Source organism: Balearica regulorum, chromosome 3 (genome assembly GCF_011004875.1).
Source record: "Balearica regulorum gibbericeps isolate bBalReg1 chromosome 3, bBalReg1.pri, whole genome shotgun sequence".
Lineage (NCBI taxonomy): Eukaryota > Metazoa > Chordata > Aves > Gruiformes > Gruidae > Balearica > Balearica regulorum.
In genome coordinates, this window is record NC_046186.1 from 103,553,944 (window position 1) to 103,575,893 (window position 21,950).

Genomic DNA, 21,950 nt, shown 5'->3' on the forward strand with positions numbered 1-21,950 from the left:
AAACATCTAATCTGTCCCACTACGTTAACGGCTGCTATCAGAACATTGCCAGGGAATTCTTTCACTGCTGGAAAAGTGAATATAATTTAGTACAGGAAATCTTGCATTCACGGAACATTAAACTACCGCAGTGAAAAAAAAAAATCCACTTTTTGCTGTAAGAATTTTACCATTCTCCAAATATTATTTTGCTAGCAATCCACGTGCCTTTGCTTTTGGAAACACACTCTAAATCTGTTTGGTTTTAAGATGACACATGAATTTTAGCTTTTACTTTTACTAGATGTTTTTTCTTTTTTTTTTTTTAAGGGTAAAATAATCATGTTAAAGAAAACCTCACAGACTTTCTGAAATTAATTCCTCTGAAAACTATTTTAGCCTTAATACTTGTCAAGTGAGCATATCACAGTCCATCTGACCAAGAAAATATCAACTTAAACATAAAAGGACACCAGCACTCCTCCTCTGAAAAGACAGAAACCAAGTCCTGCAGCCAATTTGAAGACAGAAGTAAATAAAGAATACATAGAAAATTGCTTTATCTTTTCTCTCTGTTGCATTTTTCAATATATGGAGAATTATACAAACTGCCAGTAACTGGCTATTCTAAGACCACAGCTAAGAGTACATAAAGGAGTATGATTTCACCATTTTGTTAACTACTGTTCTTTATTAGATTTTCCCATCTTGTATTTCCTTAAAAATATTCATGATGAGATTTAAAAAAGTGTTTCTTCCAAAAATAGCTCTAGAAACAAACCCAGAAATAGGGGAAAAGGCGAAAAGAGCAGCAATATCATGGATAAGGATAGACTGAATAGAACAAGCCACCTCCTCCTTTCCCCACTGGTCCTGGCACCTTTATATGGGAAGGAATTTCAGAAATGCTCAGGAACCAGTTAGCGCTACATTTTAGACAGACTTTTACATTACACTTGTCAGTATCTCTACATCTGCAGGACTTTAAATTGTTTAATATCTAGCTGGCTTGGGGGGGTGGGGAGCTGGCTTACATTTTTTTTAATTATATTTTTACTTTTTAAAAAAAATCCTTTTTTGGGGGGGGCTTTTGTTTGTTTTTCTGAGGCCATACAAAACAAGCAACAGCAACTCCACATCATCTTCTCATTCTAACTTGCCACAGCCATCAATCTCTGATCACACCTATTAGAATCTCGCTGTAGCCAACACTACATTTTGCGACAGCTTGACCAGTTGTTTAAGGAAAGAGTGTGTGATGGAGCAAAGCTAAATCGACACATCTGTGATACTTCTGACACCCCTCAGCATGGCTAATATTAATTTGTTTTCTTTGGCTAGGTAAGTGCTGCCAAAACACATTACATATGGTATGTAGTTCCAATCAAAATGATGAAAAGGAGATGTGCAGTTTTTTTCACTTATAGCAACATGAAAAGATACAAAGGAGTAAGAGACATCCACGCTGACCTACAGAGTAATAACCTAAAAAACCGCAAATCACTTTATCTTAAAGTTTGGTTTCAGAACACAACCCTTTAAGAGAATCTGCCCTCCCACATAAAGACTGCAGCTCAAATCTGCAAAGAGGTTTTACTCAGGGAAAGGGAATACAATTTTCAATATATGATAAAAGGATGTATTTAGACTATTCTCACGTGCATAGAGGTAACTCATCATATTTCAGTTGGTTATCATATAAACAAACATGCACAATTCTGTACAAGGATATTATAAGTGGCTTGATTAGACCAAGGAAAAGGAACCTCTATTTCATGCACTCCGACATACTAACTTTCTGCATTATATGGAGACTCTTCAATTTCATGCTTAATGTTGTATGTTAGTGTCATGAAAAATATGAGATTTATATTTCTAACAGTATTTTTTGTTTTGCCTTGTCAATTATTTTGATCTAAATCAGAAAATTCCATCTAGATTTCATACAAATTCAGAATGGTGACCCACGGTAAGAATTAGACATTCAGCAGTACAGAAAAACAGCATATGCTTGTCTTACACTCTGTAAAAGTACCTATATCACTCTAACTTTCATTAGGATGTTAACAGAGATTTTTCCTAACAAGTCTAGGATGCTGAAGCAAGAAAAAAAAAAAAAAAATTTCCATTTTAAAAGAAGTGGGAAATGATGCTCTGATTAAAAAGCTTCGCTCCTTAAAAGGGGAAGATAATTAGAAATTAGACAAGATTCCCTTTAACGCAAACGTGCTATATTAAGGAATAGCAAAAAGCCCTTCTTTGTTTGAAGGAAGTACAAATTAATTGAAAAACATTACAAGCATTATGTAAACAAACCCAAGAGATTTAAAGCTTCTGTAACATAGCAAATACATAAATTGTTTCACAAGACATACATGTCAAAAGGCAACATTTCTATCCTATCTACTGAAGTTACTCTCTGAAGTGCTACTGAAAAGGCAAAACAAAATCCTTTAAAAATAACAATTAAGTAATACTATCTGAAATAGCAGTACCTAATTCAGTTTAATATTTTTCTTTAATGTTTCACAGTATTTTTTACTTCTGGACAAGCAAATAGTAACAAAAAAATCATAGGATTTTTGGTTAGGATGAAGGACCATTAAAATGGAATGTGTATTTTATATTTTTGTCTGAGGACATCATGATTTATATTAACAACCGTATGTAGGAGGCTTCCTCCTCTAAAAATAATAATATTCTTTAGGTGTAAACATAACTGTGTGTCCAAGGACACATGTAGCTGAAAAAGCAGTTCTCCGATTGAGAGCCAAAACTTACAGGAATATGAATAAATATTAGTCATGTAAATTACTTGGAAGAGGAAATTTTTATTTAAAAAAATATGGCATCTTTTGAAAGTAAAACTGTAAGCACAAATGCAGAAAATGCTAGATTACATGGAGAATCTGATATAAAATCAGGTGCAAATATTTTATATACATTGCTCACCAGCTCTCCTCTCAAGGATAAGAAAAAAAATAAACACATAAAAGCAGCAGGTTTTTGCCAAGCAACTGCATAAAAGGAAGTTATATAGCTCTGCATATACCTACTGTATACATGTCTGTGTGCTACATACAATAATAGATGTACATTGCACAAACTGCATAAGGAATACACTATATACCTGGAACACACACATATGCATAGATATATATGTATTTGAACTCAAAACTTGCTGTGCATAGACAGAAGTTTCCAAGTAAAATGCAAATATATAAAACAAAATCACACATATACACACTACTACAGATATGACTGTATGCATGTATGATTACCTAAATCAACTCTACAAGAGGATACACGAAATATAAGAGAACATGTAATAAGTGGAACATCAAGCTGCAGCGACCGTTGGTGTCATCCCTGCACTATCAAACATACATATGAGTATGATTGGAGACAGAGAGGCTAAATATTTCACTGTCAGAGCATGTCGAGAAATGCAATTCATTTCTCTCTCATGTGCTTTAGGACAATGACAATTTAATACAAGGCCAGTGGATGTAAAAGAGATAAAAACTGAACAAACTGGCCTGGCATAATCACAGATTTCCTCTAGAGAGCTTGGTAGCGTGAGGCTCATATGCACTTGTAACGGATCAACATTTTATTGTTTCTTCCCTCCATGAATTTGCTATGAAGAATTCATAGCAAAGCTTATCTTACAGACAGAGGCTACTTTAAGCTTCAATAGGAGCAAGAGTTCCTCTCATTTTTTTTTCCTACTTATCCTACGTATTTCAGTTATCCTAAGCAAAAAATAATTATTTGAGATACTTCCTTGAAAGGTTCAAATAAGTGGGTTTTTTATTCCTACTTACACTTCCACAGGGGTGCAAGCAACCTCCCTGCAGGTCAAGGGTCAGTCCTTTAAAAACATTCCGTAAAATGAATAATCATGTCACTTATAAATAATTCATAGTTTATACCATAATTCTTCTATCATAATTTCACTCTGTAACATACAGAAATAGCACCATAGTATATGAACTGACATATCTGTGAGAATAGACATATCATACTTTTTAGCTACTCTAAGCAAAGTAGGCTTCAAGTATTGTTAAATATTATCATAGACAAGTTACCTTCTGTATTTGATGAATAGCACCATGTATTTGAAATTAATTGCAAAAGTAGGGTTGGCTAATGAGGCGGCCCTTATCTTTTCTCAGCAGTGCAAGCACAAGTATTTTTCTGCTGGCTCAATATTTTTTAAATGCCCAAAGTGCTATTAACTAAGTTCAAATCTGATTAAAATATGAACACTAAAATATTCACAACAGCTAATGCAGCTACACATGAAAAAAAAATTTAAAAAGACTAAGGAAATTCTTATCTCTTTTCTTATCATTAAGCATGTGTTTTGAAAAATAATAATTAAATAAATTGTTCCCTACAGATTCTCCCAGTTGTTTTGCTTCCCATTAGCATCTTTGAAAACAGTTTATTAAGACAATAGTTATTCTTTATTATGGAACTATGGGGATGGTGCCCTTCTACCTGCCTTAGTTTAAAAAGAAATTTGTAGGAAATGTTAAAGCTTAAGGACTGTTAGAAAAAGGACAGCGTGCCTTAGGAAAAAACAGGGAAAAAGTACAGAAAAAATGATCAACCATTCAAGAGAATTAATGGATATCCACAAGGGCTTTGCTAATAACATGGGTTAATTACCGCTGCAACGCACCAGGCTCAGTAAATAAAAGAGCACAACCATAAACACATTAAAACGAGCAACCAACACTAAAAGAGGGGCAAGCCCCAGTAAATGAAAAGCTGTCAGACGGGCATTTCAGCACAAACCCTTTATACTTTCTGCAGGATTTAAAAACTTGCCAGCAGTCTATCAAAACCAAAAAAGCAGAAACCTACGACCGGGAAAGAGGGAAGGAAGAAGGGACCAAGGCCTGCCTGCTGCCCAAGGGGAGAACACAGGCAGAGTCTGTTCACTCAGCCACACCGGGGGGCTGCCTTCACCACACAGAGCTGCGTGCCACATTACACACTGGGTACGTGTACGGAGGCCTGGAGACTTTTGAATTTAATATTAACTTTGGGCTTTATTTCTTAGTAACAACTTTAAATAGCTATCTAATAAGACAAATGCATGAGGTTAAAGATCTCCACAGCCTGGAGAAACAGTGGAGTGGAATCAAGTGCTGCTTCCACTTCACAAAGAAGCGTTCTTCAGCCCACCTCTTTCCTCCCTTTACAAATGAAAGGCACTGCTAAAATAAATTCTTTGGGAATTAGCAGCTATACCAAAACATTTTAAAGAAGAGTGCAATTGACATAAACTCTTTTATGTTTAGCATATAATCACCTCATGCTGCGCATGCACACACACACAAATATATGTATTTACATGCTGATACATGTGAGTAAACACACACTTACATTCATCCATACACAAACACAACCCAGACAGACTTGCATGGCAACTCCGCAGCCCATTCCCACATCACAACATAAGAATGATTAGAAAAATATAAAATGTGTACACCGACCATCATTGCACTGAAGTATTCACACGATGTGACGCCTACATCCACTTTTTAAACGTTACAGCCATTCTACACAATCTTTATTTCTTGTCATCTGTGCAATTTATGTGTCGCGCTGTAACATGAAAATCTGTGCACGCTGTTAACAGCTGAATTTGTTTCACGTTTAAATGCTGTTGCACATTTTAAATGGATAAAACTGCTGAGGGTTCAAATTAATGAAACAGAGTGAGCCACAAAGGGCAAACATACATAGTGCACAGAAGCTTTCTGGAGTTACAAATCTCCTCAGTCTTCTATGTTTGGCATTCAGAGATCATGTTTAAATTTACTAAACCAGTCCCATTTCCGCATTCCCCCCCCCTTTTCTTTTTTTTTTTTGGAGTGTTTCAATTGCCTTTCCTTCTTCCAACAGCTGTGACAACTGTTAAAACAGTCAGTAAAATTAAGTCCGCTCTATAATCCTTTAGTCAACGTTACATTTTAATCAGAGGTTGAAGGAGATTTCATGTTATGAACACACTGATTCATTTAGAATGATTAAACTGACACATATGTCAAAATGATCAGATACATTTATTGCATCTGTTACCTTATTAACTATTAGTAATTATTAGTGTTATTGTTATTACTGAAAAAGCAAAAAGCCAAGGTTGCAGCTGGCTTTAAGTTATTGCATTCTTTAACATACTCTGCCTTAAAATCAAAGCATACCTAGTGACGGTCAGACAGATGTCTGTGCACTCCCAAAATGTTCGGACAATTTTTAGCTCGAATCCTCTCTGCCCTCATCCATAACATGAGAACTGCAGAAACGGCTATATTTATTTTGTATGTGCATACGCATGTGACAATATATAGCCAAAATACAATTACTACGCATATTAATAACGTGTAAAACTCTAGGTCTTATTGAGACAGAGAAGCAGAAACGTTTCTGAACGTTAGTTATTTCTCTGTGCCCACTCAACCACACATGCCTCAAACCTTACGCTCAGACAATATATTGGGAGTGTTTTAAGATGACTTTTAATTGAGCCAAAGAGGAAGAAAAAAATGTTTGAATCTTGCACCAGAGCCAAAAAGACATGTGCCCCGATTTCATTTAAATGCATCTATTCTAAGAGGCTTATCTAAACTAATCATTCAAATTAGCTGTAAGAAGGTAAATTCAAGAAAGCTCCTTTGGGGGGGGGGGGGGGGGGGGGGCGGAAATAGCCGCAAAAACCCCCACAAACTTATCGTCTTTTTACGTATTTTATAAAGAAACGCGTCACTGTTAGTAAAAGCTGTGGAAATTGCATTCTTAACGTTTATGAAGCTATCTTACACTATACACCAGCTCACAGTGCAGTGACCTATAAACCACATCTGAGAGGGCATCCTACCTCTGTTTATTTTATTTATCCCGGAACGTTACAGTGGGTTTCCCTGCTTCCCCTTCCCAAATTGTATTCCTGCGAGCCAGGCTATTTGTTACTTTCAGTGTTATTTCTACCAATACGCGATCACCGCAAATTCACTTTTCATTGCTGGCTTAATTACAAATAGCAATGCAATATGCAGGCAGTAAGGACAGCTAGTGGGCATCTACCTATAATACACTGTCACCTCTCAATACAGCCTTTCCACAGACTGCGTCTAGGGCGATGCTGGCTATTAGCTTGGGTTTTTTCTTCGGTGTTGCTGTCACCCTCAGCGTAACGTGAAGGCACAGCTACGTAAGTAGCTCGACATAAAGAAAAATGAATCGGTGACAGCTCCCGTGATATACTAATATTTAATCCCGGCTGCGGGCTGAAATCAAGTTCAGGAGCCACTCATCAGCCCCAGACCGCCTGGTTTTGTTTGGGCGCCAGGCTTTTCGCCGGAGACACTCCGCCAGGTAGCTAATAAGTGCCAGCCAAGAACTGCGGCTCGTTAAAAAGTATTTCGTAGGGAAAAGCAGGAGCCGAGGGCCAAGCCGTGCGGCACGGACCCCCGCGAAGTACAGCACACACACACACGCACACACACACACACATATATCCCGGTCGCTCACGCTGCCCGTCCGGAGCGGCGCCCCCCGGCAGGGCGGCCGTTACCTCAGGGCAGCGCGGCGGCCGGCCGCTCCCAACCGTCACCCCAGCGGCACGCGGGCTCCCTCCCGCCCGCCGCCGCCTCCGAGCCGGAGCGGAGAGGGGAGCCGGCGCACCTGTCAGACTGCGAGCGCCGGGGCAAGCAGCGGGGCCGGGCGCTCGCCCGCCGACAGGACCGCTCCTCCCCGGCGCGGAGCGCCCCGCTGCCGGGCGCCTGCCTCCCGCCCGCCTCCCCCGGCGCGCAGCCGCCGCGCAGTGCCCCGGGCCGGGCCGGGCCGGGCCCGACGCGCCCGCGACGGCTCACGCCCGCGGCCCCGGCACAGCGTTACCTGCAGCGGCGTCTAGGCGCCTGTCATGTTTTGGGGCAGGCGGCGGCGGTGGGGTGGGGGCGGGGAGCGGTACCTACTCTTCCTCGTAGTGCAGGGAGAGCGGCTCCGGCAGGCAAAGTTCTACCGAATCCATGTGCGCCCGGCGACCATTCTTCGTGCGCCCCCGCGGTAAATCAAAGTTTCCGTGGCCGAGCGCGGCGCACTTGGCACGAGTGCTCTCCGGGCGAGGCGGCGGCGGCAGGCGCGGCCAGTTGGGACCAAAAGCTCGCCCGCGCGCCTAATCAAGGACTTAAAGCCCCGCTCGTAGCTCATGAATATGAAGTAGGGTTTTACATATGCAGTCCCCCCGGCCCGGGGGGACGGCCGATTGGTGGGGCGGCGGCCAATCAGGCGCCAGGGGCGCCGGGGCGGCCCGGCGCGCGGCCCGCGCGGCAGGTAAAGGGGTGGGGACGGGGGAGCGGCCTGAGGCAGCGGCGGCGGCCGGGGCAGAGCCCGCAGACATGTCCGCGCCGCCGGCCGGCCCGCCCGCCCGGGGCTCCCCTCCCCGCCGCGGGGAGGCCGGCTCGAACTTCAAACGCAGTTCGGCAGGTACCTCGGCAGGCTCCCGGTTAAGGTCGCGAAGGATTGCGCGTCAAGGTATAGCGGATGAAGTTCGCGCTGCCCGTTGCCGGTTGCGGCGCTTCGCTGTGGCGGTTGGGGCCGGCCGGGCTCGGCTCTCGGCGCGCTCTCCTGACGGCCGCTTCCCTAACCTTTGGAACTGCTCGGCGCCGGGAAAAAAATAGATAATAATAACACCGAGTGCAGCCCGCCGAAGCTTCTGGGTAACTCAACTTTTCATTGTCATTCGAGTTGCTGCGGGGGGGGGGGGCGGCTGGTATTTTGTTATGTATAATATATATAAATACATAGATTATCTATGTAAACCTATATAAATATATAATTCCCTATTCAAAAATTAAAAAGCCTCATTTTGTAATTTTGTACTTTCTAAAAAAAAGGACATTCCTAACAAAACTAGCACTCAAACCCATTTGTTTAACAGCACAGGTGCAACTGGGAGCATACGCAGGTATGTGGGTGTTCACATACAGGTTAGCCACGTCTTAACATGGGTCTGTTTAAGGTGTATGCCCCTGTGCGAATATTTAGGTGTTTAGAGGTGTATATTTAGCTATAGTGAAGAGACAGAAAAGCTCCAGAACTGATCAATTTCTTCTGTAACTGTGAAGGGATTATAGTGGACTAAACTCAGCCTGCCTCATTTTAACAAGATAAGGACAGTGCTGTCGTAGGTCTGCAGTAGTAAATCTGGGAGTGTGCACAGACCTGCCCAGTGTTTTGGGATTTGGGTTTTGGTAAAGTAAATTTTACCAAACTAAAAGGGAAAGAAACACGCAGCCCTGCATGCATGCCTGCATAAACATCACCAAGCCCCCCATTCCAGCAAACCACTGCTTAGAGCCAGCTCAGCATTCTCATCTCTGGTGTATGAAAGGTCCCTGATTAAACTTGTTCCAAGAAAATGACCATACTCAAATTTAGAGACACTGTTTGCACACACACACACCTCGTTTTGAAAGGATCAGTAATGAATTAGGGGTGCATTTTTTTTCCTCTTAAAAGCTACTATTTTTTACTTAGTATTACAACTAAGACACCATACTTATTTTCCAGGATCAAAATGTTTCCGCCCCTACCAGTGAAAACTGATGCAGGCTATTTCAGGGGCTGGGGGGGAGGAAAAAAAAAAAGAAAAAAAAAAAAAACCCCAAACACCCCAACAAAACCAAAAACAAACAACTGGAAAGACCATAACAGTTTGTAATTCAGCTCAACTCTTACAAAATATTTTTTGACTGGAGCCCTAACATGGTGCAAACATCAATCTTTTAGATCAAAACAAATCAGTGTACACCCTCAGAATGCATTAGTGTCATTCACAAATGGGAACACGAATGCCATCTCCAAATCTGTTTCACAGCATTTTACCAAATAAATGCAGCAACAGAACTCAGCTACAAAATAGGTAAGTTCAGTAGACATGTTGGTGTGTTTACAGCAGAAAGATTCCAGTGTTATGCATTTAACCTTATGTGAAGGCTGGGCCCGCTTCCTACAAACCTGGGACAGATATATGCAAGTTTAGGAATCGGAACTCACAGAGCAAAACTACAGCTCTGACTACTGTATAAAAGCAGGTAGTAAAAGCTTAATTACCAGTAGCATTATGCTGTCTATATTGTTAAATGTGAACTCTGTAATTAACATGTAAATTCACTTGTGAGCAGTGAATTAAAAAGCTCTGAAATGTAAAATCCAAGCACTCTTTAGAAATATCAGAGAGAAAAAAAATACCAGTTTTTATCAAATTTTAAAATGAGAGGCATTTAATCATGTTACAGTATTAGAAGGCCCTCTTTAAATAACAATTTGATAAATGTCGATTTTGGAATCAAATCAGAACTTGAATATGATGTCTTTATGTATAGGTATCTGTATTACTCTGTAAACCCAAAATACAGTTCCTACAAACTGATTTACATGTGCACATTGGCAAAGCATGAAAATACAAATACATTGTTTGTACTGTGTGTCTCTGAGTGTTTGTTTATAGATTTATACCCAAAATTGCTATTTTTCAATATCTTTCTGCTAAAATTCCTTCAGATCATTTCATGTGTACGTGTTTTCTTATTTAAAAATCACCCATAAAGAATCCCTATACACGAGTAATTTAATACGGTCACTTTTCTGTATTAAGTTCCCTGAACACGCCCTCCTTAAAACATGACAGCTGATCCATTTTTAAACTTACCAAAGCACAGGTTAGCTTGATTTCTACTTTGGTTCATTATCTTCTAAGATTATATATTTATATTCAGGTCCTGAAACATGATGGTCTCTTTCCTTCTGCCACGGTCTGTCTTCCTTGTAAGCCCTCCTTTTCATGTTCGCTACCTTGTTGATTTGTTGTCCCCCACCCTCCTCTACACCCCCAAATAATACATTTTCCTCTCCCCCTGTGAACCATCAGTACCTTTCTATCAACCATCTCTCATCCAAGCAAGCGGCTCTCTTCCCTGCCAGCTGCTTCTTGCAGAACCAGAAATACAGCGCTGCACTTTGCATGTTGATAAACAAAGCAGTTGGCTTCTTCCCCCCCACACCCTGCCGGGGACTGAAAGTGTCACCTCCACCAGACCAGGGCCTGGAATTCCAACTACATTCTTGAACTTGGGTTTCACAGTTACCGATCAGTTTGGGGGGGGGGGGGGGGGGGGGAGATAAGGAAGAGATTACAGCAGCAAATAAACTAGGACTAACCGTAGCTTCATTTTCTCAAGCTTTTCTGTAGAACTAAATAAAAATAGTAGGGGAAAGAAAAAAGGCAAAACAGGTATCAGTTTCTATATATATAGAAATATATATAGAAACTATATATATATAAAAAAATATATATATTTCTGAATTTTATCAGGGGATATAGAATAAGAACATGCATGCAAACACACATCTGCACTAACTTACCAAAACGTACAGTGCAAAATCTTACCACAAGGAGTCTATACAAAACAGCGGTAATGGAATCAGAGAGGGGAAGGAAAAAATCATCATGAGCGCCTGCACCAGTCAAGGGGCATTACTGAGCAGCACCTACATTTCCATGTCTGTCTGTGCATATAATTTTTCCTGTGTGCTGAACAGTACATCTTTAAGCATCTTCACATTTAAATACTATAGACATTTCAAGGCATCCAAACAACCAGATTCTTAAAACACAACTACCTCAAGGCAACTGAAGAAGTAAGACTCAGTGGCACTTCACAGAAGCCGCGTGGTGAATTGTGTCAAATGTGTATTTACCAAAAGGAGCAATAAGCCCAAGCCATCTGGGAAGGAGCAAGAATATGAAAGAGCCTATTAGCTGCTGAGAATTTATTTGAAAACAAGTATACAGTTACTTTAGATGGAAATTTGCCATACGCAAATGGCACCTTATTCAAAGTCTAGCCAGAAAATATCATGTTAAAGAGTTTGAAATAAATATCAAAGTATCATCAAATATGTGATTTTCTCTTTATTCGCAGTCACTAAGTTAAAGAAACACAACTCGGATGTGCTACGTTACAGCGAGATCAATGTTGGAACAATACTGTCACTGTCTACTGGTCTTTTGCCTTTTGTGCTTCTCACTGGAAGGCACTTGGTGCATCCCTGGATGTACCGCTAATGAGTTAAAAAAAACCCGTTAAAAAAACCCAAACGCTGCCAACATTCCAAATTCTGCTCGCCTCTTTGTACATAGCTGGACAAACCGTAGCAGGTTATTACTTTAAAACCATCTGCTACCTCAATCTGTATTTAGCATTAATTGCTCCTTGTTTTGATCTTAAGGAAAATGGTTCACATAACATGATCTGGGAGCACTTCGTAGAACTTTTCCAGAGTGCATTCACAAGTACGCAGAGCAAGGCTTTTAGCTTTTGCTGCTACGCTCAGTTCCAGCATATAAAAAATGTCTCTGTGAAATAACAGCAATTGCCTTACCATGTTACTGAACTACATTCAATTCATCTGGTCTCAAATAAATACTCCATATTTTCTCCTCGTTTTATTTTCAAGGGCACAGGCATGGGTATTTAAATGACTGCCTTCACCGGTACAGAATAGAAACCATTCACATTGCTATAAATGAAAATTATTCTCTTGACGAAACACCTTTTCCAAAGCCTCTGACAAAAAAGAAAGAAAAAGAAAAGGAGCCACATGCACGTTGCCTGTCACCCACCAAAAAAGGTCTAGTCCCTGAAGATAATTCAGGCACGCACTTCAATATGGATATCTCACTATTACCCCAAGCTCTTTTTTTAGTCTAAGTTTCTTCAGAGAAGCTGAAGCGCGTTACTGTCTCAGACAGCCAAGGATAAGATGACTGAGGGAATTCGGTTGCTCTGTTTAATTAATACAGGATTATTTCACTTTCATTTTGTGAAGCTAATAATATGACTGGTGGAATGTCAGTAAAAATTAAATCATAAACTAGTGCAGTACCAAAGGGAAAACTTACTTTAGTTATGGAGTATTCCCAGCAGAAATCTTGAAAATCTTATACATATTTACACTGATAAAATACCACATGTACTTCATGGGATACTGCAAGCTTTCTACAATCCTTGTGGCATGTATTTACAGAGCAAGAGTTAACATTTTGAGATTATACATTAATAAATGAGTTGCAGTTATATTGTTTCTTGAATGTTAAGCACCACATACTAAACGCAGGAACACGTTCAAGGTCAATGTCCTATTTTAGACCTTTTCAGCAGCTGTGATATTATGATAATCACACTTAAAATATTCCTATAGAAAGAGTAAATTAGCCTTTTTCACTAGAAGGATTATGATGATAAACAACAAATCCAAAAGAGAACAAATTCAAATTCAGATTTCTCTTTTTTTTTTTTTTTTTTCTTTCCCCTAATGCAATAAATTGCTGTCCCTTCCTGTGATGGCTTTTCTATCCAGGAATTTAAAAAAAAAAAAAAAATCCACATTATTCTGCACTTACATTATCTTTGGGGTTTTTTGGAGGCCCCACCTATGTACAAATACCTTCCTCAAAGCGCTTGTGCTTTCTGTTAGAACCAAAACATTCCAGTTGACAGCCTATTCTATCACCTGTACTGCAGTGAAATGTAATATCCCACCAAACCAGAAGGGAAAGAAGAAAACTTAGCATCAGCAGCTATTCCTAAGCAAGATTAGGGGTTTAGCTCCATCTAATTGAGGGATGAGACGTGTCCCTCAGTGGGTCTCTTCCCACTCCCCCACCAGCCTTTCTACCTGACTGCAAGCTCACAAGTGCTAAAAATAGAAGAAGAAGAAGATGGAGCATAAATATTTCCCCAGTGAAAACACCAATAATCTTTACTTTGAGCTGACATGAATTGCTTGTTACACTGCCCTAGGATATCATGGCTCGTAGCGCGAGTGCACACACGCACGCGTGGAGCCACCAACCATCCTCAAAGCTCCTGTAACGTGTATTTGTGCATGTGCATGTCGCAGAGGCTCCTACAATATCTGACTTGGAGCCAGTACACCTGCTGTACAAAACACATTCTCTCCAGCTTGCCTTTTTTCCCCTCTGACTGTCCCAGCCCATCTTCCATCACTCTTCTTCCTTTTTCTCCCCCTGCTCCCCCTCCACTCCCTTTGCTCTGGCATTTTTATTATTAATGTTATTGCTATTATTACTGTCCAAGCATAAGCTGATCCACAGGGGAGCCTGTGTAATTTAACCCCTCAAGCACTAAATTCCTTCACATGTGCCAAAGACGCAGGTTTGTTGTTGCCTCCAGCAATATCCCAGGAAGACGAGTGATGGCGGTGTCATATCATCACACAGCGACTTAATCTATTGCGACACCCAGGGAACGGGTAACTGAAGAGATTTACAGAACATGCTCTCTGACTGAATGCAAAATGTTATCCCCTTTACCAGCAAACTCAAGTCACAAGAAACAAAGTGAAGCAAATTTTACCCTCCTATGGCTCATCATTTCCATGACTCTGCTTTATCCAATCCTATCACTGCATTAGTTGTCCCACTGTACATCTTCTAGCTACACAACACTTTTTTCAACATTTTTATTCTCCCTCCTTTGTTCTTCTCCTGTTCTCTGATTAACAAACAGCCAGATCACGTTGAACTGCCAAGGAACATAGCCTCAGAAATCTTTTATCCATACACTAGATGACTGGAACCATCACTTACATCAGGGTTATCTCTACATGCTGTCTTTATGTTGTCTGACATCTAATGCATGCTTTTTAAAACAACAGATTAAAGGGGTTGCACTTTTTAAAGGTGCACAAAACACTAAATTATAAACAGTTTAGCTACAATAAATACCGACAAGCAGGGAGGCATCTATTTTAAGCACTGAAAACCAAAAAAAAATGATTTGCTTGTCAAGCGGGGACTTTCCACATGGGTGTCCTACTTTAGTTATCCGTAACTATTGAGGAAGAATTCAATGTAATATAGAAGTATGTAACTGTTCTCTCCAAGATCAAGGTGAGATTCTCTATCTCCTAATATTTCACTGACCTGGGAAGCAAGAATTTGGCATGGAATTAATACTGGAGACAAATGAGACTAATGAAATGTCCTCAGCTCAGGAATACCTGACTGTGCTGGTGAATCAGCGCTTTCACCATGGGAAATTAACAGCTCTGAAACACTCAGAAAGAACTAGTAACAAAGGTTGAGTTCACGTGCTCAAGCATAAACAAATCCTTCCTCCCCATAAGGTCGAGGGAGGTGATTCTCCCCCTCTATTCTGCTCTGGTGAGACCCCACCTGGAGTACTGCATCCAGCTCTGGGAGCCCCAGTACAGGAGAGACATGGAGCTGTTGGAGAGAGTCCAGAGGAAGGCCACAAAGATGATCAGAGGGCTGGAGCACCTCTCCTGTGAGGACAGGCTGAGAGAGTTGGGCTTGTTCAGCCTGGAGAAGAGAAGGCTCTGGGGAAACCATATTGCGGCCTTCCAGTACCCAAAGGGGGCCTACAAGAAAGCTGGAGAGGGCCTGGTTACAAGGGCATGTAGTGATAGGACAAGGGGTAATGGCTTTAAGCTGAAGGAAAGTAGATTTAGATTAGAAGTAAGGAAGAAATTCTTCATTATGAGGGTGGTGAGGCACTGGAACTGGTTGCCCAGAGAAGTTATGGATGTCCCCTCCCTGAAAGTGTTCAAGGCCAGGTTGGATGGGGCTTTGGGCAACGTGGTCTAGTGGAGGGTGTGTCCCAGACCATGGCAGGGGGGTTGGAACTAGATGATCTTTGAGGTCCCTTCCAACTCAAACCATTCTGTGATTCTATAATAAGCTGCCCTTAAGTCATCTCGAGACACCCAGATCTAAAGTAGGTAGAGGCTTCCATAACAAAGGCCACTGAAATCTGTCCCTGTGGTAACTGCTAATTTTTCTTTCTGTATACGTGCCTTCTTTTAAATGCATATATCAGCTGACTTAGCCCTTAATACTGTAAACTTTGTATATTCACACTCCAGGTCAAATGATTTCTTGAACACGCAAGTATGCATATAAACCAAACACAGGAAGATATTAAGCACATCTTGTACTCTTCCCCAGTCATTAATATGAAGAGACTTGAAATAAAGGTTATCATGGATATACAGCTCCCACGTGGGTAACTGTATGGTTCCAGCTGTTCCAAAAAAAGTGTGGAATTCACCACCAGTTGCTCTTTACCCAGGTCCTACAGCTCCATCCACCTGAAAGTCAAAGATCTGATGGTCTTGAAGGAAGTCTTTACAAAACATATCAGGCTGCACTGAGATGCTGTTCGCCACTCCTATTTTCATATCCCACTTAGTGGTGGGTGGAAGGTCTAGAATATCAGTCAAAAATCTATCAGTATATACCAATAAAAGCACAACAATCCTGCTATCTCTAGTAGACTTGTACACTCACCTTTAACGGGATCATATTAACATCTTTAATACATAAGAATCACACATTAACAGAAATGCCTGTGTCACATTATTACAATGAAAACTTTTTCTAACTGTATTAGTAAATATGATTAAATGAGACAATATAATCATCGTGACATTCTTCTGCAGCTGAAGTCTTCTGTTATCACCTGTTTCTGTCCTATAGCAGCTTCAGTCCTATTGACCAGACAGTTAGCCCTACTCAATTATTCAATCTCAAATCAATAGATTTAGCTTCATGTGTAATGGTTAAGGTGTAAACATTATGCATACACTATTCCAGTTTAATTCATGTGCTTGCAAATTTGGATTTATATTCTAATTTCCATTTTAAGAAACATGCAAAACTAAGTTTTTCATAGTAGTGTTCTTTTCTCCCACCAGTTCTGCCTCCACTTCAGGTGTTACATTTCCAGGAATCTAGTCTGACTTGCCTATGACATAAATTTCTGTCTTTCACAGATAAAAAGGAAAAGCAAAAATTGTTTGATTCAAGTATGCTGAATAAACAAACCAATAGCAGTATGACTTTTAAGCAGAGTCAGTCAATATTTTCCTGCTAAAGCATTCAAGGTGTGAATTGATCCAGAAAGCACAGCCTTCAGACTTACTGCACTTCAGACACTTGTATCACAAAACATTTGGTTCAATTACTGTAGGTGCACATATGCGCGTATTATATTATCAACTCTTGGTTATCTACATATAATTACACACAAAAATTATGTAGCAAAAAAGTAAGGTGCGCCATGCGTGGATGCAGAAGTGAATGGCTCCATCATTCATTCCAGTTAGAAGCGACTTCATTAATTTTGTCCCTCCAAAGTCCCTGCGTCTCCGCTTAAGGAGCTTCTGGGTGAGCTGATTTGAAAGCACGCCAAGTTACAGCGTGTTACGTGCCTTACTAATTCTCGCCCGGGAAACAGATTTTACAGTCCTTTCTCAGACAAATTCACATTAACTTGAGTAGCGCTCCCCCCTCCATAAAGCTCTGTAGAACACATTCCTAACTACCTCCTGAGAGTACATCTATTTTTGTGCATCTAGAAAACAGATCTAATACCAACACCGTACTACAGTATCTTTACCGACCAGATAACCCAGCAGAATGCAGTCACAACTTATCTGAACCTGAATTCAAACAATGCTACCCAATGGACTAGCGAGTTCCAGGGGAACACCCTTGCTGTTACCTGCCTTGAACCCGCCCAGGACTACGTTCAAAACACCTCAGGTTTATGGGCATGAGGATGATGGCAGGGAGCTTTTATACCAAGAAAATCTAAAGCAATGCCCACATGCAACCGTTACAACGTGACTGTTAAGAGACAGGCAAGAATTCCTCTAACACTGTCAGGGAAACAATAGGCTTTAAAAAAAAATTGGAAAGGCTTTTAGAAATAAAATATCCAAAGGAAAAGTTGCAACTCAGTCTTCCTACTGACCTGTTTACTCCAACTTCAGATTATCTGCTCCTGAGGCATTAACATAAACTGCTCCAGGCTTATTAAAGGCTGTATCTATATTCTTTAGCACTGTTTGCATTTGGTACACCTATTTTCAGAATGCTAACAGTCTTTATTCAATAATGAATTTGGCAGCAAAACAAGAATCCGTTCTCTTTTAATGTTATTTTTCTAAATAAATTCTCTAAACCTGATTGAGTTAGATCCTTGAATCATGCTTTGGAAGATGCAACTCAGAGTTTCTGAATAAAGTGAAGTACTTAAGCAAATCGGACTTTTATTCTTCATCCACTGAGAAGCCTGAGATTTAAGATGAAAGAGCTGGGCTGCCTTTCTTTTTCCTTATCCTGCAAGGTCCCTTCATTTTCCCTGTTTTCCCCGTAGATTTACTTGTAAATCTGGCGACAGCCACATTTGAAGTCCTGAGGTCTGACTCCTGACCTCAGTTATGTTAGCCCTTCCCTGCAGAAGAACTACCCCTTGGATCACTGACTTGCTATTATTCTATGGTTAATAGACCTGACCTGTGCAATATTTTTTTATCTGGCTACAGTCCTATCTCTAAATTCTCTATTTTGAATGAATACCGATTTTGTGACATGAAGTCTGCTATATAATGAAATGCAAACAATGAAAAGGCTAAATCAGTTTACAAAAAATCTATTTGTCAAACAGTGTGGAGATGCTCCCAATTTAGTCTGGGCAGTGTATGCAGCTCTTGATAAGGGAGTTAAACCCGAGCCGTTCCACTGCATAAAAATAAAAGCATCTGCAAGAGAAATACATTTTCTTTTGGAGGATCTTCCCTGTAACCTGTAGCTAATTATAAAAGAAAAAAAAAATTAAAAATGAAAATACACCCACCCCTTGGATTCTGCAGGAATTTTCCAACAGCCAGGAGCACTGTTACAGTAGGTAACAGCAAACGCCTCCCCAGCGCAGTCCCCTTATGTCACATTTGCATTTCTATTCAGCTACATTGCCTGACAATGAAGCAAATGGGTCTGCCTTATCTGTACAATTCTGGACAACAGAGATTTCTAAGCCATACAAAGGAACGAGCTTAACATTCAGCACTCAACACCTCCCGGTGCCCCCCCACCCCTCCCAAACCCCTGTGGGGAATGCAGTCACACAAACACCTGTCCACACCAAAACCTGAAACCCTCACACGATATCCGAAAAGGAACTGGTTAAAATAATAAAAATAATAATAAAAAAATAAAATAAAAAGCTATCGAGACTTTTAAGGAGCTTGCCAGCTTCGAGGAAGAAAACAGTCCCAACCCTCAAGATTTTTCCGGCTTTGTTTGGACCGTAACAGAGAAGTAAAGGAGTGTCCCTGGAATGTAAACGTAGATAATATCCAGTCAACCGTTTGTGGCTCCCTGTGTCCCTTTTAGGCTGGTATTTAATACAGCAGATGAAATCTAGAGATCCTTTTATCAGGGAAATTTCATATCGCCCTCGTTTTCATTAGAAAACCTTTAGCAGCTAGTCTGGCTAACTCATGCCATTTCATTGCAGTATGAGGACATTTCCGGCTAATTCCTTCAAAATTAATATCTTCTCATTTAAAAGTTAGAAATGACACTAAAGAAACCTGCACAAGCTGAAACTTCCAGATCAAACTTGCGTTATGACAGGACTTAAGCCGGTTATAATACAGGCTAGGGCTTTAAACAGCAAGAAAAAAATTACAGCGACACAGTTCTATCGACACTTGGGCTCCAGGCTGGTTTTCGGTGACATACACACACACACATATATATATATAGGCACACATTGTATCTGTCTTCTTGGCCCTCTCCCTCGCTCTCAAATGATGAGAGTAACAAAATAGGCTTCGTGTGCACAATCTGGAGTTCAAGAAACGTCGTTGTGGAGGGGGTTATCCACATGTTTGTTTGCATGTACAGAAGTAATCTGGATAGCAAGCACGGAGAGGGGAGTGGGAGGGTGTCTGTCTTTTTGTCCTACTTAGTATATCCTAAAGCACAACACACGTTTACGTAGCATACTGAATTTTACATTGCTAGCTTATACTTTAATTGTCCTGAACTTCCAGGTAAGGTTATTCTTTGCTGTTGAACAAATGGTGAATTTCTCCCCAGAGGTGGTTGCAATGAGTAGTGATTCTCTATCTTTTTCTCACTCACACAGTTTCGAAGATTTACAGGCATGAATATCATCACGTTAACATAAAATGATATTATTATTGCCAAAAAACAAGGCAGTTAAGCACAGAGACAGTGAGGAATGCAGAACGCTTACTTGGATTCAAAGGAAACACGAAGCTCCTTAAAGCAGCCCGTTGTTTTTAATTTTACTAGCACTAATGCTTCAAAAGCTGCCGTCTGTTGTTGTTGCCTTTGCATGAGCTGGAGCAAGAGGTGAGGGGTACGTACTGCCTCTTCAAGTGCTACTGAGAGAACAGCCAACTTTTATTATCCTCAGCACTGAAAATGGCTTTCTTGCCAAGGAGGTATGAAACTACCAGTTGTCCTGGTATCATACCTCCTAAAGCACTGCAGATCCCTCAAGTACCGTCAAGGTGACAGATCACTTTTTACCCTCAACCATGCTGGCACATGAACGAACTTCATACAAGGTGTGTGCATACGGTGCAGTGCAGAACTAAATTTAGTCCTTAAACTTGCTATGATAAAAAGAAAACATAGAACAAAACTAAATAATTGCTACTAACATGTCAATATTTTAAAACATTTTTTCTAGACTTTAGTGTTTAGATATGATGAGGTGTCACATACTACCACACTGTTGGAACTACTTGTGTCTGTTGATTTATTAAAAAACCAAACTAGTACAGATGGAAGAAAGATACGGTAGCTGGATAGTTAAGAAAAGTAACCAAGGAAAACATTTTCCACAGATTGTTCCAAAGTCTGCTTAAATCTCAAGTCAGGTCATCTAATAGGCTTACGTAGCTATCCAAATGAAAATAACCCCTTACCTCTGCTCCCTTGTAAACAAACAAGGACAGAAGTTGCAGACAACACTTTGCTGACTGCATACGTAGTTTATGCCAGCATATCACATCCTGAAGATACCTATCATGATGGCTTCTACAGCCTGTCCCTTCTGGAGTAGAGTAAGCAACACAGCTGACCCAGAAGGATTAGACTAGAAATTCAACTAATTAACGAGCCCGGCAGGAAAAACACCGTTTCTTCTGCTCTTTGGGGCGTTTACAAGGTCAGCTGTTTTGGTTCCCCCTCCCTCCCCGTATCAGGTCAGACTCATTCATCTGTCAACGTGCACAGGATTTGTAAGTGACCACGTAAAATTCAGTTTTCCCCACTATCAAGCCAAACAACATGGTATATTTTGTCTGATTCCCACAATAAGGAATGATTCAGCTTATCAAAATATGCTTCTCTAATGTTACCTTGCTCCTCCACAGGCAACAGTTTAGAATTATGAACACAATATTTCCCATTTAAGAAGATATTCTGGAACACAACTTCAAATATTCTGGAACGCAGTTCCCCCCATCCCACTCTGCTGTCTTCCTGATGATCGCTTTTCTGAGCATCACATGGCACAGTTTTCTTCCATCTGCCAGGGAACTTTCCCAAAAAGTATACCGACTTCAAGAAATAAGGAATCAGAATAGAAGACACGTTCAGATAGAATTCAGAAAAATGATCTGCTCACCTCATCTGTTTCTCTAGCAATGTGTGCACTGTTACTATTCAATGGCCTCTTTGGTAATAAACTTGTCCCACCTCCCATCTGCTCTTCTTGCTGGCCTCCTGCCACTTCAGCCTCAGTCCTTTCCTGTCTTCAAGATGTCATTCAGCTTCACTTAGTCCCCTACCCATTTGTTTCTCTTTCCAAGTGAGATCAAGCATACATCTTTCTATGTCTCTCGCTCCAGCCTTTAACTTCTGCGCCATCTTTTTAGTAAGTGTCTATGTTTCTGCTCCATTTATCATAGCTGGCAGTATGCACTATGCAGGTGTCAAGAAAACCAAGAGAGAGTTCACTATTCATGATATTGCATTTTCAGCCTTCTTGTGGCTTGCCACTGAGTGTCAGCTCCTT

General features: G+C 40.7%; 1 protein-coding gene across 24 annotated transcripts in view; it reads right to left on the bottom strand.

The window, feature by feature from the left end:
- Positions 1 to 21,950, bottom strand: part of ESRRG (estrogen related receptor gamma) — a 404,653-nt gene that overhangs the window by 157,183 nt on the left and 225,520 nt on the right. Inside the window, exon 1 of one of the 24 annotated variants that reach the window (XM_075749260.1) lies at positions 7,971 to 8,184. The exons of the other annotated variants lie outside the window; for them this stretch is intronic. Coding sequence (XP_075605375.1) covers positions 7,971 to 8,026 — 56 coding nt within the window. The 5' untranslated portion in view covers positions 8,027 to 8,184. Of the gene's footprint in view, positions 1 to 7,970; positions 8,185 to 21,950 lie in introns of those variants that run through there. 24 annotated transcript variants of the gene reach the window in all.